General features: G+C 39.0%; 1 protein-coding gene across 1 annotated transcript in view; it reads left to right on the forward strand.

Annotated features, from left to right (window-relative positions):
• The first annotated feature begins 1,919 nt into the window (after positions 1–1,919).
• The window catches only part of mn1b (meningioma 1b), a 42,410-nt gene continuing 27,225 nt past the window's right edge, over positions 1,920–17,104 (forward strand). Inside the window, exon 1 of the mRNA XM_061986229.1 lies at positions 1,920–6,161. Within this exon, the coding sequence (XP_061842213.1) occupies positions 2,690–6,161 (3,472 nt within the window). The 5' untranslated portion in view covers positions 1,920–2,689. The remainder of the gene's footprint in view (positions 6,162–17,104) is intronic.

Genomic DNA, 17,104 nt, shown 5'->3' on the forward strand with positions numbered 1-17,104 from the left:
TTCAAGCAGAAAAATGGCAAAATAAACTAAAAATATAAATCCTTCAGATAAAGAGAACACATTAATTAGGGATTCGTGTTCAGTATCGTGGCCACTGATTGGCTCAGTCTGAGACAACATGACTGACGGCGTGGTGCAGTTTGGAGAGTGGAAGTGCCAGCAACTTGAGGGTTCCTGGTTCGATCCCCAGCTTCTACCAACCTAGTCATGTTCATTGTGTCCTTGAGCAAGACACTTCACCCTTGCTCCTGATGGGTCGTGGTTAGGGCCTTGCATGGCAGCTCCCGCCATCAGTGTGTGAATGTGTGGGTGAATGTGTGGGTGAATGTGGAAATAGTGTCAAAGCGCTTTGAGTACCTTGAATGTAGAAAAGTGTATAGCCCATTTACCATATATTAGATTGAAAGAGTGTAAAGGTGACTTAAGGGCGTTATTTCATGTCTGGGAGGTTTTGATAATGTTGAAAAATGTATTTAGAAGATAGTAAAACGTTTTTATGCTCTAGCTATAAACATATTTGATTTATAATAATGATTCCTACTTGGGGAAAATTAATTTTTTGCGGTCCTGTCCGGAACCAATTAACAGCGATAAACAAAGAACAACTGTATTGTTATATCAGCTCATTATGTATTGCATTAATGATAAAGAATCATACTATTATATCTGAGTAATGGGTTATAATACATTTTTCTTCCTACTTCTTCTTCCTTCTATTGTTTTTTTTTTCCAGATGACAACATTGTATTAGAGATGGTCATTTGTTTGAATTGTGTAGATGGACAGTATTTTTTGGTTTGTTAGGTTTGAAATAAAACAAAACAAAGAAAAATGAGGGTAGTAACAACAAAACATTACAAAATCAAACTTTCCTGATCTTTTACCAGGCAAAATGATTCACATTGTGCTTCTGCAGCCTCTTCCGAAAGCAGCCGCTAGATGGCACTGTGTCTGTTTGGTACACTCGCTCCTATAGTTCCCCGTATGAACGTTAAAAGACTAGTTTGACACCAAATTGTCTGGAAGCTCACATATTCCAGACTGCTGGAAAGAAATAATCTTAATGGTGTTATTATTTCTGCAAACAAATTAAAAAAAATAAGTAACATACATAGGGATTAATAAAAAAAACATATCTAGGAGTTGCATGTGTTTCATGGCCTGCAACAAACCTGGTGGTGTTTACAATAATATAAATGACTATACTTGCAAAAATGTAATGTAAAATATTACTCAATTATTACAAATTAACACCAAAACACAGAATAATATTAAGTCTGTTCTTTATCATTACACATGGAAATAAAGTACTTGCGTTTGTACGTTTGTTTATCATCAATTTGAGCCAATTCTTAACCTTTTACGTAGCAAAAACGATAATCTCACTGGAATGCATTTTAGAGCAAAACATTATTTTTTTAAATCAATTATAAGATTATTAACTGATTGCGAGTTAATAGTTTAATCATTTGTATGAATAGTGATCGTTTTATTTAATACGTAAATATGCATTTTGCAGTTTTTTTTGGTAAATATGTTTTATACTTAGTTGTGATTTTTTAATATGCTTTAACAAAAAAACAACAACAAAAAAATAGCGGAAAGTCACCGCGAAGAACGTAAAGGTTTACATTTTTAAAACTGTCACTCATTTGAAGGACCACCTTTAAAAAAAAAAAAAAAGTCTACGTCCCGCCCCCATGCCGTCTTCCAGCCCGCTGATTGGCTGACGTCTCACGCGCGGAAGTGCTGCTCAAAATGCAAAACTTGTTGCTGGCTGCTGCGGACGCGTTGATCCTCGCGCACGCGCACGCACACACACACGCCCGCGCGCTCACACGCACGCAACCAAAAAAAAAAAAAAAAAAAAAAAGCGAGCGCGCCGAGGGTGTGTGTGCGTGTGTGAAAGAGTGAGTGTGTGTGTGTGTGTGTGTGTGTGTTCCAGTCAATGTACTCGCACCGCACACACACCTCGGCACACAAGTCAGTCATCAGACGGCCGCGCGGGTTTCGGAGAGCTGAAGGAGCCAAAAGCCGCGCTTGCTTCTGAGCACGACGACGTGAAAGATGCTGTCAAGCCGCTCCGTGCTGGTGGAGCGCGGGTAGTGCGCGCCGCCCAGCTCCGGGACCCGAACCCGGACCTCGAACCCGGACCCGGACCCGGGAATCAGCTCGCGTGTTGAGAGGAGAACAGTTGATGGTGGATTTACGACTTTTCCCCCCTTCCTGCTGTTTATTGACATTTTTATGGACATCACTTTTTTTTTTTTTTTGAAATCCTCCTCTTGAAAGGTAGTTTTAAATAACGCAACTTGGACCTTTTCCCCCTTCAACGCCGTTATGGGACTTTATGGGGTGCTTTGACATCAGACTGCATTCTTAAATGATATGATAGAAATGATTATATTTAAAGTTAAATAGTTTTATTTCTCTGCGTTGCCATGTTCACACCGAACCAACGCTAAGCACGTTGGGATATTATTTGTCAGCTGGCAAGGTAAATAATTTACATTTGCATGTAAAATTCTTTAAAAAAAAACATGTTTGTTGAGTTTTGCAAGCTATTTAAATTGTAGTTTGCATTTTTTTTTTGTTTGTTACATTATTTTTGCTTTTACGGATAGACTGCTAAACGGTCCTTCCGATGTCTGGCAAAGTTGCCATTATGTGGGATTAATTGCAGAGTAGTATGTTTGGTTCTCAGAATAATAGTAGAACCCCTGGCCAGCCAGAGAGAAACAAAAACCAACCCAGACTAAACATGGGCTCTCATTATAAAAGTACTACTTTTCATGCTGGAGGTCCTCCGGGGGCTGTGGAGCCTGGCATGGGCCCTATGAGTGACCCCCAAATGCTCGGACTGAACATGAACATGAACGGAGAGCAGTACGGAGGGTTTCACTCGCGGGGTCACTCGGACATGCATGCAAGCGGCGGACTTCAGCAGCAGCAGCAGCAAGGAGCCATGCATGGATTTTTTAACAACCAGCAACCTCATCAAGGACATCCTCACGGCCATCAACCTCACCCCCACCAACATCATCCTCACTTCAGTGGGAGTTTTGGAGGCCCAGAGCCAGGGTCATCATGCCTGCATGGTGCCAGGCTAATGGGCTACAATAACAATGCCATGGGACCACAGCAGGGCTTTGGAGAGGGATTTGATCCTCTCGCTGAGGGACAGGCAGGGGACGGCTTTCCGCAGCAGCAGCAGCAGCAGCGACCTGCTAACATGCCTGACTTCCAACATCACGGGCCTCCCAGTGGCAGCCATGCTGTCCCTGCCCCCTGCCTACCCCTGGACCAGTCACCGAACCGGGCAGCTTCTTTCCATGGCCTGCCTTCATCTTCCTCGTCCTCCTCCGATTCTCACAGCCTGGAGAACAGACGGCTGCCCAACCAAGGAGCTGTGGAGGGACTAGAATATAACTTCCCCGGTGACCCCCCTTCCGGACATTTTGACGTACCTGTATTTTCACCGTCTGAGTCAGAGTCTCAGCTACCCCATTTTGGTCCAGGAAGAGCAGTTCCCAGCGGGAATTTTCCAGGAAACCCTGGCATGCCTCGGACACCGGGCATGCAGGGCATCTCCAAAGGACACCAACAACCGCCTCCGCAGCAGCCTCAACACGGAATGTTTTTCGAGCGTTTTGGAAATGGCCGGAAGGTGCCCGTGGGAATGGACCCGGGGGTCAGTGCCAGACATCCTCTCATGCAACAGCAACAACAGGCTGGCTTGATAGCCAGACAAAACTCATGCCCTCCTGGCCTCCCCAGACCCCCTCAGGCTGAGTCTGGCTCCACAAACCCGAACATTCTGGATGGAGGGGTCATGATGAGTGGCCAACACAATCAGTTTGAATATCCCATTCACAGACTAGAAAATAGGGGTCTGCATCCCTATGGAGACCCCATGTTTAATATGCAACAGCCAGCTCCTCTTCCCTCCCAACAGCCCCCGAATCAGAGGCTACAACACTTTGACGCCCCTTATATGAACATGGCCAAAAGGCCTCGATTTGACTTTCCCAATGCGCATAGTGGTGAAGGCTGGTGTGGTGGCATCGAGAACCATCTCTCCCCCTCTTCCTACCCAGGACTGCCTGGGGAGTTCACCCCACCTGTGAATGAAGGTTTCCCACCAGGCCCACTGCAGCACACAGGGCCCGAGCAACAATCTTTACAGCAGCGACAGAATGCAGCCATGATGATAAAACAGATGGCCTCTCGCAACCAACAGCAGAGAATGAGGCAGCCCAGTCTGCAGCAGCTTGGTCACCATGGCGATGTGCCTCCTGGCCCGATGGGTCACGGCGGCCCAGTGGGGGGCATGCCTCAGCCCAACTTTGACAGGGAGAATGGAGGCAGGATGGCCAATGTTGATGGACAAAATCCACATGTGAACCAGGAAAACTCCTGGTTTCAAGGGTCCCACCCTCCTGGGGAGATGATGTCAAGGCGTATGGGTGGAGCAGGCAGTGACTCAGGGCCCCATGACATGGGTCTACAGCAGAACGGGCCTGGGATGATGTTCAGGCCAGGTATGGGCATGCAGGACGGGCATGTGCAGGCCCTCCATTCCCCAGGCATGCACTCGCAATTCAGCGGCAATATGGGTAACCTCTCACAAATGCAGTCTCCAGGAGCAGGAGGAGGTGCAGGACATCCGAACGCACCAGCAGAGAGACGACCAGCGGACTTCCCCGCACCTCCGATGGGAGCGCAGCCACCGTTTCCTTACGGAGGGGCGAACCGTCAAGGGCCACCTCTCAATGTATCCCAGGGGGTGAACACCTCACCAGGGAGCTACCCTCCCCCGTCTGAGTTCCCCCCAGGCCAGCGGTCGTCTGTTAGCAAACTCGGTGCTCTGTCACTTGGGAATTTTAGCAAAACCAGTGCTAAAGACAGTGTTTTTGGCCAGAGCTGCCTGGCGGCCCTATCTACGGCCTGCCAGAACATGATCGCAAGCCTAGGGGCTCCCAACCTCAACGTAACATTCAACAAGAAAAACCAAAACGAGGGCAAGCGAAAACTGAGTCAGACAGAGCAGGACATTAATAGCAGCACATCTAACGGGACTGGCAGTGCTGGGCCTGAGTATTTTCAGAGCAGCACTTCTCAGAACAACCAGCTGCCTGGCACTGGGAATAGCAATTCTAAGCCTGCAAGTCAAAACCAGACGGTGCAGGGGGAAGCCAGTGCCCTCTCCCCAAATTACAACATGGACGCTACCCCGTGCAATGAGGGGAAGGCAACAACAGGGAGTGGGAGAGGGAGAGGGAGGAGAAAAAGAGACAGTGGACATGTGAGCCCTGGAATTTTTTTTTCCTCTGAAAACGGCAACCCTGTTGTGAGTCCAGGCCAGCAGACCCCTTCAGCTGGTGTTGGGGAGAGGGGTGGGGGCACACCCCATGAGAAACACCTGTCGCCCTCTTGGGGGAAAGGAGGTGACCTAATGTTGGGGGACCAGACTGACCTGATGTCTTCTCTGGACAGTGGCATTCAAAGTGTTGCCAAGTCTGACAGCAGCTCGCCACGAGTGGACTTTCCTGATGATGTCAATGCCCACTTTGGCAACGAGGACGAGGTGTCCTCCAGCTCGGATGCGGGAGGCTCCTCAGCCAACAAGCCCAACCGTAGCCCCATGATCAATGGCTCACCCAAAATGCAAATAAACGGACAGAAACCCTTAAGCATGGGCATTAACAATCATACTACCTCGACGCCGGACAGCTACGGACTAAGTGCCGGAGCGGGAGCCGGCAGCAGTGGGGTGAGCCACCCGGGTACACCCGGGGTGGAGCAGGTACGCACCCCATCCAGCACCTCCGGTCAGGATGAAATCCACCCGTTGGAGATTCTACAGGCCCAGATCCAGCTGCAGAGGCAGCAGTTCAGCATCTCCGAGGACCAGCCCCTGGCCATGAAAAACGGCAAAAAGAATGGCGACTGCGCCTCGCATAACGGAGACAACGAGCTGGCAAGCTGCAGCCCCGATGCTGGGAAGGGCTCAATGGGCACTATTGACCTTGACATTCTCATGGCAGAGCAGCACGCCACCTGGTTCGTGCCCGCCGACAAGGCCATGATGGACGGGTCGGAGGACGACAAGGCCATGGGACCTTGGGAGAAAAACAAGAGCCAAAACAACAATAAAGAAGGTAAGCGACATTTTGTTTCCTTCTACTTTTTTTTTTTGTGTCTTTACTTGTGTTCTTATGATATTCTGCAAGTATTTACATTCAAAAATGAGATAACATTTTTTTATTTATTTAAATCACCCTACATTTTAGTGAACCTTTCACACAATACATCCCTTTTTAAAAACTTTTTTTTTTTTTTTTTACCCAACATTGACTTGAAACTTTCCCTTCCTACGGTGTATTTTTTTTTTTTTTTTTTTTTTTAGAGATTTCCTCATTGTAGTGGCACTTGAAAAGAACACCTCGAGAAAAGTAAACATTTCCCGTGGTTCGTTATCTGGCTTTTCAGGGTGAACAACTGCACCGAGAAGATTAATAGCTTTTAGAGGATGTGCGTCCACACAGCAGGGTTTCCCTCGGCCTTGTTACGTGTTTGTTTATGTTCTTACCATGGGATGATGCAGAGCTGCTGCGATTGGAATTGGCTTTACATGACGTGGATTCGAAGAAATAATACATGTAAATATAATAACAAGTCTAATAAAGTGTTTGTTTTTTTTAGGGTGGGTGGAGGGCGGGTAAAAAATCTGATTAGAAGTAATATAATTTATTTAATAATATATGTTGTGTAAAATAGTATTAATGAATGTGTTGTAAAATTGTATTATCACAATACTTACTCTATTTGTTAATATACAACACTATAAACTACTGTAATTATTTAGCAATACTGCTAACATAATCTTTCAGGTGCTTTAAAAAAAAAAAAATGTCATCAATTATCAATTTAAGTTTGAAAACATTTATACTGCATATTTACTTAAATTGCTTAAAAGTTAACGTGCATGAAAATTAAACACATTTTTTTAATTAAAATTGTGCTTTTGTTTCCTTAACTGTCGCATAAAAATCTGCCAGCTTGTATGGAGCATAAATATGCAATAACCATATAGTAATAATGTGAATATATGTAATTGTACGAGCCACTGGCTGCCGTGTTTGCGAGCGCCTCTTTGTTCTGTTCACTGCAGGCATAAAGAGAGGCGGGTGAGGGTGGGGGTAAGGTGGGGGGGCTGTGTCTGGATTGGTGATGTATATTATAATATAGAGTGTTTATGAAGCACGGGTGTTGCTGTTAACAATAAGGCAATAACTTGCAACCAGAGGCCTGATATCGCTTTAAATCAATAGGGAACTCAAACAAACCAGGATTATCATAGACGCCATTTTTTGCTTTTTTTGTTTGGCTTGGAAGTCCACCACTCAATTTAATGAATCGCGACTGTAGCCTTTTAATTCCTCTGATTTATTGATGCGCTCTTAAGAGGTGAGCAATCCCTGCTAATTTATGCCGACATTAGTGAAAACAACATAGCTGCAGGAGTGTGTATGCTGGAGATACGATGCAAGGTATTTGTTGTTATTAGATGGAGATTTGATTAGATCTGACCCAGGAAGGCTTGTCAGTCATGCATCCTGTTGCATGCACACTTCCAGAATAGTCTTCTTTTTTTTTCCTCCTCCCGCCGCCGACTTCCCTGCACGGACGCGAGGCCCGCAAAGCTCTGGAGCGATCGATAGCTAGTTAGCACAAATCACGGCTCCTGACAGTTTTTCATTTGAGTGCTTCAGACAGCAAAGATGAAAAAAAAAAAAATGGTGACGGTGTATTTGGGGAGGGGGGCGGAGGGGTTGGAGATTGAATCTGATGCCCGGGTTGCACAGGAGGGAGCAAAATAACATCATAATTTCAGATAAGTCATTGCCCTCAGCGCGAGTGCCATGAAAGCCAACATCCCACAGGCTTTTTTTTTTCTCGCTACGAAAACTATCCACCTCAACCAGTCGGTCCAGTTTGAAGTCACACTTCTGCTCCGCAAAAACAGTCAGAGAATTGATTTTGGAAAAAAAAATAAAAAAATAAATAAATGGAGACGGTCAGAAGCTGTCTGAGAAACTAATTATTTTCAGTAGGTTTTAAGCAAGTAGTTATTATACAGGATTAATTTGTTTTGATTTTAGTGAAATGAGGTCTTATTTTATGCATTTTTAACAGTCATTAATTATGTATTTTTCCAAGATGTGCATTTTAGGGGCCGGTGTCCTCACATTATAATTGTTAATTGTTTATATATTGAATTGTGTGTATAATTTAATTATTATACAGCATTATTGACATGTTTATAATATAAATACAGTCTATCATACAGCATTATTCACATGTGAATACTATAAATACAGTCTATTATACAGCATTATTCACATGTTTATAATATAAATACAGTCTATTTTACAGCATTATTCACATGTGAATAATATAAATACAGTCTATTATACAGCATTATTCACATGTTTATAATATAAATACAGTCTATTATACAGCATTATTCACATGTTTATAATATAAATACAGTCTATTATACAGCATTATTCACATGTGAATAATATAAATACAGTCTATTATACAGCATTATTCACATGTTTATAATATAAATAGTCTATTATACAGCATTATTCACATGTGAATAATATAAATACAGTCTATTATACAGCATTATTCACATGTGAATAGTCCAGGGTCCAGATTATGTTTGCACAATGCTCATATATTTGGGTCTCCTTTTATAAAATTGTCAGTCATGGGATTAAGATTTTTAATTGCTTATTTAACCATCTGAGGACATTTTTTTTAATTATCCTTAAAGCCACAAATGTCCATACTTTTTTTTTTTTTTATATATAACTTTTTATAACTTTTTTGTCCTGCTGAACAAAAATATCAAACATTTATTTTCACCCTTTTGAAGGCATTTCATTACAGGTTAAATTAGTAAAATAACTCAATGTTATGAAGTGTTAAAATGAAAAATAATAAATGACATGTTTGGTATTTTTATTTAGGGCCGAAGCTGATTAAAAAAGATTCGAGCAAAGAAAATAAAAATAAAAAAAAAGGAGGAATTTTATGTCCTGTTTGGCTTTGGGGTTTTGTTAAAATTGGAAATTAAAGTAATTTTTTTCTTTAGGAAAAATCACGTGCACAAAAAATGTATGGTGCGAATACTGAAAGGACAAAACAAGTAAACCGCTTATTCCAAAGTTGTTTTTCAGGCTATTAAGGGAAGAGCAACACGTTTGATTCACCATCAAATGTTGCACAAGCTTAAACGCTAACGTGCATATTTTTTTACATGTGCCCTGCAAACATGTTCATTTTACATTCAAAGGAAATGACTGGCTAATAACCGCATTATTTTCACAGTAAATTGTTGTAACGATAGTTCACATTAAATTACTGTAATTGTAAATTGTTGAAAATATAGTTCACAGTAAGTGGCTATAATTGTTACTGTGAACTATCTTTACAGCAACTGTTCATTACAATAAAGTTACGACTGTATGCTGTAACTTCACAATTGTAACTATTTTAATTTACATTCACTTGTGATATTACAGAGGACTATTTTTTTTTACAAGGTTTTACTGTGAAATTACTGTGAAACATAAGGATATCGTCATTTTTAAAGTGAATTGTTGTAACGTTACAGTACTTGTTGATGACAGTATTTTATTCTGAAAATACTTTGAAATCCTGGTCCATGTTTCACTTTTTTCCCTTGGTTTTTGATTGATTGATTGAAACTTTTATTAGTAGATTGCACAGCACAGTACATATTCCATACAATTGACCACTAAATGGTAACACCCCAATAACGTTTTTCAACTTGTCAATCAATTCATGGTAAAATGGTGTATACTAATTCACAGCTGTTATTTTATTATACAAAAAGGTCAGTAAATGATTCTATATATTTGTAAACGCTCTGAAGTGGGAAAGGTGTAGGATTAAATAAGCTTTGCTTCTTCCTACTCCTTTTCGGATATAATGTAAAGTGAAATGATATGAAGTTGCGTGATGTATTATACTGTAAGTGTGTTCATGTTCGAAATAAACTAAAAAAAGAAAGAAAATGGTCCTTACATTCAGAGGTTAGTGCGCCTTCTACCTTCTTCGTCCGCTTTTTGGAGCTCATTTCATTTTTGCCTCCACTCTTTTTGGTGACAGCTTGTATATTTAAGTTTGAAATTGCCTGTTGAAACTTCCCGCCGTACGCTTAAGTTCATCCTGTGATGTCGGTTAATATTCTCCTCCTTTTTTGGTAACTTCTGCGCGGGCCTTGATAACGAGGCACCAGAAGTAGGGGATGTAGGAAGTGGACGAGTTATTTTTGTTTTCCCTTATCGCTCGTTTCATGCACTTTTAAAAAAAAAGAAGAAAAAAAAACCAAAACTTCACAGTTGACCTTATAGAACACTTTCTCTCTTCCCGCCGAGTCTTTAAAGAGCCGTGATTATGATCAAATCTGTCGCTCTGACTTTGACAGGTTTGAAAAGAGAGAACTAGCGCGTTACAATACCTACTAGAAAGCGCTTTAATCCGCACACACACGCGCGCACACACACACGCACACACATATTGATATTTCAGCATCGAGGACAATCCACTGAGACTACCTGTTTTTTTGACATTTCAGCACGACAACAACCCCGCAAACTGGGCCAGTCATTTCTATTTCCTGTTTCAAAACATTAAGAAAATAAAAGTGATTGGCACTCGCTTGCATGTGGAAAAAAAAAACAAACAAACAAAAAAACCCAAACAGCTCGGGGCAGTGCGATATGCTTTACCTGTCATTACGCAGTCCTTCACTTTTTCAACAACACACTTTCCCAAAGTCTCACACACACACTTCTCTCACCTGCAGTAGTGACAATCATCATGATAATCGGGGCAATTAGCTTTGCTGGTATTGTTTCCAAAAGACATAATTCATCTGCAGGCAGCTCCTGCTCTTTAACCTGGTTATTGACAGGTTCATTAGGCCTACAAAAGAAGTGCTGGTGCGTCTCTGCAGGGAATTTCTGCATTAGGTTTGCGTGCGAGCTACTGTGGGGACTCTTGGCAACCAAACGGCAAACAATTGTTGTTTGCAAAGAACTTTAAATTGTGACATTCATTGTATTTACGTGCTTTTGGCTTATATGCTTGTGTGTGTGTGTGTGTGTGTGTGTGTGTGTGGTGTGCATGCACGTGAGTATGGCTTTGTCGACGCCGCAACTTGATAGCGTAGATGTGTCAGCTGCAGACATAAAGTTTGATTTATTTAGTCTTGGTGTCACACTCACAACCCCCCCGTCTCCTTCCTTAGGTGACTGGCTGAGTGGAACTCATCTTTTGAAAGTGTTTGGAAAAAAAAAAATGTTTTGGTTTGAGGAGGCGGCGGCACACATGCTATATGGTCGTCCCTTGCTATATTACATTTTTTTTAAAGAATATTCTTGGCCTAAATTCAGCATAGCAATGGATAAATGAGCTAAATATATCAATACTACGGTAGTATTGGCCACTAGTTGAGACCAAACCTGTCACTGTTCAGTATCGTGGCTTCTGGTTGGCTCAGCCTCAGGCAGAATTATTATAGTGTAAAGGTGACGATTATTTTATGTCTAGATGCCTGTCAAAATGTAAAAAAAACATTTTTAGAAGGTCGTAATATATATATATATATATATATATATATATATATATATATATATATATATATATATATATATATATATATATATATATATATATACATTAAGTCAGGAAAAAACACAGAGGCTATATCATGATGATGTTAAATGTTCATTTATACATTTAATTTGTCATCAAATGTATTTTGCATCATTTCCTGCGTGGAAAAACTACAATTATTCTCGATTAAATGTGTGTTTAAAAAAAAAAAAAAAAAAAAGTTAATGTCTGATTCCAATTAATAAGATTGACCTTAATTAAACAATAAACAAAACAATTCATTAAACAATTAATCGAAGCAAAATAAATAAATAGAAGCTTTTTTTCCTAATCAAATTTATCGATTAATCGTTATAGTCCTAATGTTGGTGACTCCGTCTCTGTGCTTTTTTGACATTTTATTGACTACGACAGCAAAATAATCAAGAAAGTTTTGAATGACAACACTTTGATAAAGAAGGTGAGAAACACTTGAATTTTGAATCTCTCTTCCTCCCATCTTTGCAACAAGAGTGTTTCATAAAGTAAGAGTGATGTTAAATGTTCATTTATACATTTAATTTGTCATCAAATGTATTTTGCATCATTTTCTGCGTGGAAAAACTACAATTATTCTCGATTAAATGTGTGTTTTAAAAAAAAATTAAAAAATGTAATGTCTGATTTCAATTAATAAGATTGATTTATTAAACAATAAACAAAACAATTCATTAAACAATTAATCGAAGCAAAATAAATAAATAGAAGCTTTTTTTCCAATCAAAATTATCGATTAATCGTTATAGCCCTAATGTTGGTGACTCCGTTTCTGTGCTTTTTTGACATTTTATTGACTACGACAGCAAAATAATCCATCGTGGGGCCAAAGAAAGTTTTGAATGACAATACTTTGATAAAGAAGGTGAGAAACACTATTGAATTTTGTATCTCCCTTCCTCCTTTGCAACAAAAGTGTTTCATAAAGTAAGAGTGATGTTAAATGTTCATTTGTACATTTAATTTGTCATCAAATTTATTTTGCATCATTTTCTGCGTGGAAAACTACAATTATTCTCAAAAAAAAAAAAAAAAAAAATTTTGAATGTCTGATTCCAATTAATAAGATTTACCTTATTTCTCACGGCACAAAATAATCTGTTTTTTTGTACGATATAAAGGAAAACTGAGGTAACACTGTATAGTGACAGTGGAAAAGAGCGTGTTTAAAGTTAAGAAATGTGTTATATCTGTTGCTAGTTGGATAAAAAAAAAAAGAAGTAAATCATCCAGCGTGTTGTTTTCCCCCAGGTAAGGTGTTAGGATGAATAACCTGTTTCAGCTTGTGGTAAATGTTCTCCTTGTACGGATCAGCGGGCGGAAAGATGCATTTATCAGGGAGATGCACAAATTGAAAAGTAAAAAAAAAAAAAAAGAGTTATTGTGGATGGTTGTGACACTCCTGCAAATGTCTTTTGCCCTGTTGACTGTTTACAAAAAAAAAAACCGAGAAAGAAAAGTTGAGTACAAAGCCACTGAAAGGCGTTGTGTGTCTCCGCCGGTTTAGAAAAGGTGTGTTTGTGTGTTCAGCTCTCCTGAGGTGTCAGCGTTGTCACGTCGCCAGCAGTGGTTATGTCGTTTGCCGTGCAGCTCCGTGTCAGCCCTCTTTAATTCGTATTTGGCAATTGACGAGTGACTTATGACACCTGAGCGTTTTCTCCTTGCAGACCAAAGTAGCGGCTGATTGGAGGAGCGATAGAGGCACATGCACTTTCCAGGAAATGAAAAGTGATAGTTTTGCATTTTTAACGATAACAAGAAAACATAGCAGTGGATGTTATATGTTTGCATTACATTTCAATATTTTAAGGACTCTTTTAAGCACAAACAGACAGAACATTTTAATTCAATGATAACTAATACATCGTCATAATTAGGGATGTCCGATAATTGCTTTTTGCCGATATCTGATATTCCGATATTGTCAAACTCTTTAATTACCGATGCCGATATCAACCGATACCGATATCAACCGATATATGCAGTCGTGGAATTAACACATTATTATGCCTAATTTGGACAACCAGGCATGGTGAAGATAAAGTACTTTTTAAAAAAATTAATAAAATAAGATAAATAAATTAAAAACATTTTCTTGAATAAAAAAACAATATAAAAACAGTTACATAGAAACTAGTAATTAATGAAAATGAGTAAAATTAACTGTTAAAGGTTAGTACTATTAGTGGACCAGCAGCACGCACAATCATGTGTGCTTACGGACTGTATCCCTTGCAGACTGTATTGATATATATTGATATATAATGTAGGAACCAGAATATTAATAACAGAAAGAAACAACCCTTTTGTGTGAATGAGTGTGAATGGGGGAGGGAGGTTTTTTGGGTTGGTGCACTAATTGTAAGTGTATCTTGTGTTTTTTATGTTGATTTAATAAACATTTTTTTAAAAATTAAAAAATTATTTATAATTTTTTATTTTTGAATTTCTTGTGCGGCCCGGTGGTTGGGGACCACTAATCTAAAAAATAGCGTTCCACTTTTTTTTTTCCAAATATTTTTATTGAATTTTGCAAACAGTACAGTATGATGGATCATGGCAACAGCAAGTTGAGGTATCTGCACATTTTACAATATGTAACATAGTAAACCCCACCCCTTACAATACCCACCCACTTTAATTCCCAAGGTAATTGTCAGCGTTCCACTTTTTAAGAGTGGATGTTGTTCTGTGTTTAATTCATAATTTAAGTGCCCGGAAAAATTATTTTACCAGCAACATTAAAATATATGTATTGTAACAAAAATGTATGTATTTATTTCGACACATGCGTCAGACTAAACCCACAGTCAAACTCAACATTAGTAAAAATATAATATTACCGGACAAAAGTCAAATGTGATTTGTGTTTTTTATGTTGATTTAATAAAAAAAAACAAAAAAAAAACAAAACAAAAAACGATACCGATAATAAAAAACCGATACCGATAATTTCCGATATGACATTTTAACGCATTTATCGACATCTCTAGTCATAATTAATCTTACGGCTGCAGCTATCGATTAATTTCGTAGTCGAGTAATGTATCGATTATTTTTGTACGATGAATCGATTAATCGATGAAAGCACACTTTATAGCCTTGCTGCATATTTTAGGGAACATTTTTGAGATTTGTCTGCTTGTCACAACCTTCATTCTTTATTTTCAATTAAATGCACATCATAAACATTGGAATTGGTACATTGATAGAAATGAGAAGGATACAAACTATGTTCCCCGTCCCACAGACCACGGCACTCGGACTGTGACGATTAATCGATTAATTCGATAAGAAAAAAGCATGTGGCAACACTTTAGTCTGGGTAACATATTCACCATTAATTAGTTGCTTATTAACATGCAAATTAGTAACAGATTGGCTCTTAATTAGTCATTATTAAGTACTTATTAATGCTTTATTCTGCATGGCCCTTATATACAACCAGTAAGCCATTAACTTAGAGTCTTCCCCCAATAACCTCAGAATTATTGCTTATTAGTAACCCTAACCCTAACCCTTAAATGTTCCCCTAGTGTCCTAATAACTCTTTTTTTTACTTAGAATATGTTTCCCATACTAAAGTGTTACCAAGCTTGTTTATCTGTTGCTTCGATGAATCATTTAATGCGCCCAACCAATGAAAATTTATCAAATCCGTAGGACATGAAGTCAACTTTAAAAAACGCAGACATAGTTTCTGCACGGCCGCTGATCTATGTGGCGACGAGCAGAGGGTCATTTTCTTTGTATTTTAATTTTTTTTTTTTTATCAATGCACACATGTTTAAAGTGCAATCCCAATGTTGATGATGCACATTTACAGTATTTTTCGGACTACAAGTCGCAGTTTTTTTCATAGTTTGGCCGGGCTGCAGTGCGACTTATATATGTTTTTTTCCTTCTTTATTATGCATTTTCGACAGGTGCGACTTATACTCCGGTGCGACTTATACTCCGAAAAATACGGTACTAGAAACAAAGAATGAAAGTCATGGCAAGCCTAACAATTGTTGTTTATTTCAATGAATTTCCCTAAAATATGCATTGAGGCTCTAAAGTGTGTCTTATACGATTACTCGATTAATCAAACAAACTAATCGACAGATTACTTTATTACAAAAATAATGAATAGCTGCAGCCCTACTTGGAAGCAACACACCGCCGCTCTCGTGTGCGCTCTATTGCAGCGGCAGTGCGGAAACTAATGTCCGCGTATTTACATCTCCAGGTACTCTATTTAGTTACACTCATTAAACGATTAATTGAAGCAACCGAATATAAACAAAAGCTTTTTTTCCCAAAATGTATTAATGGTTGCAGCGCGAATATTTAGATTAAAATATCTAATGCAACTAACCTATTTGCAGAAACATCTCATACAACGTATATGAGTCAAAAAGAGTCAATATGCAAGACACTAATACTCTTCCCTGTTAAAAATTTTAACGCAAAAAAAACATGACGGAATAAATAAATTATTATACACGCTGCAGGAAGGAGTTTCTTTCATCATCTTCAAATAGCACAATAATAACACCAAATAATTAACATATTGTGATCCATGTTTGTTAAAGGTATTAAATAAACACATTAAGTGCATATATATATATATATTCCTGATGCATCAATTAATTGATTTAATCACACGCATTCATAAATACCACAAATGTGCCGTTTGCGGATCTCACTTCAAACTTACACATTTCCTCCAATACCGAATAGGAATCCATTCAAGAAACATGTCGAAGTATATGGTTCATACATTTTAAAAGTCATCTTTTATTTGCATGGGATTTGTTACTAGTGACTTCTTGGATAAAATTTAATTTTTTCATTTTTTTCATTTATTTATTTATTTCAGGCAATGACATAAAAAAGTACAAAGTTGACAACACATAATAATATAAATTAATATAGTGCAAAAGGTAATGTATAGTAAGTATGTAATGCATGATGGTCCAGTTTTGCCTGAAAGGGAGTGGGAAGAAGATAATTTATTTAATCCCACCTCCAGTTCTCCATTCAGTGATTGTTCACATGAGTTTCACCCTTACTTTGTTCAAGGATTATAATACATATAATCATTATTTTAATATTGAAAATTGGCATCCGGACTGCTTTTCATCAGTAACGATGGTAACATTAGGTCCTCTAGAACAGTGGTTCTCAACCTTTTTTCAGTGATGTGCCCCCTGTGAATTTTTTTTTTTTAATTCAAGTACCAGTACCCCCTAGTCAGAGCAAAGCATTTCTGGTTGAAAAAAAGAGATACAGAAGTAAAATACAGCACTATGTCATCAGTTTCTGATTTGTTAAATTGTATAACAGTGCAAAATATTGCTCA

This window comes from Nerophis lumbriciformis, linkage group LG12 (assembly GCF_033978685.3).
Source record: "Nerophis lumbriciformis linkage group LG12, RoL_Nlum_v2.1, whole genome shotgun sequence".
In the NCBI taxonomy this organism is placed as follows: Eukaryota; Metazoa; Chordata; class Actinopteri; order Syngnathiformes; family Syngnathidae; genus Nerophis; species Nerophis lumbriciformis.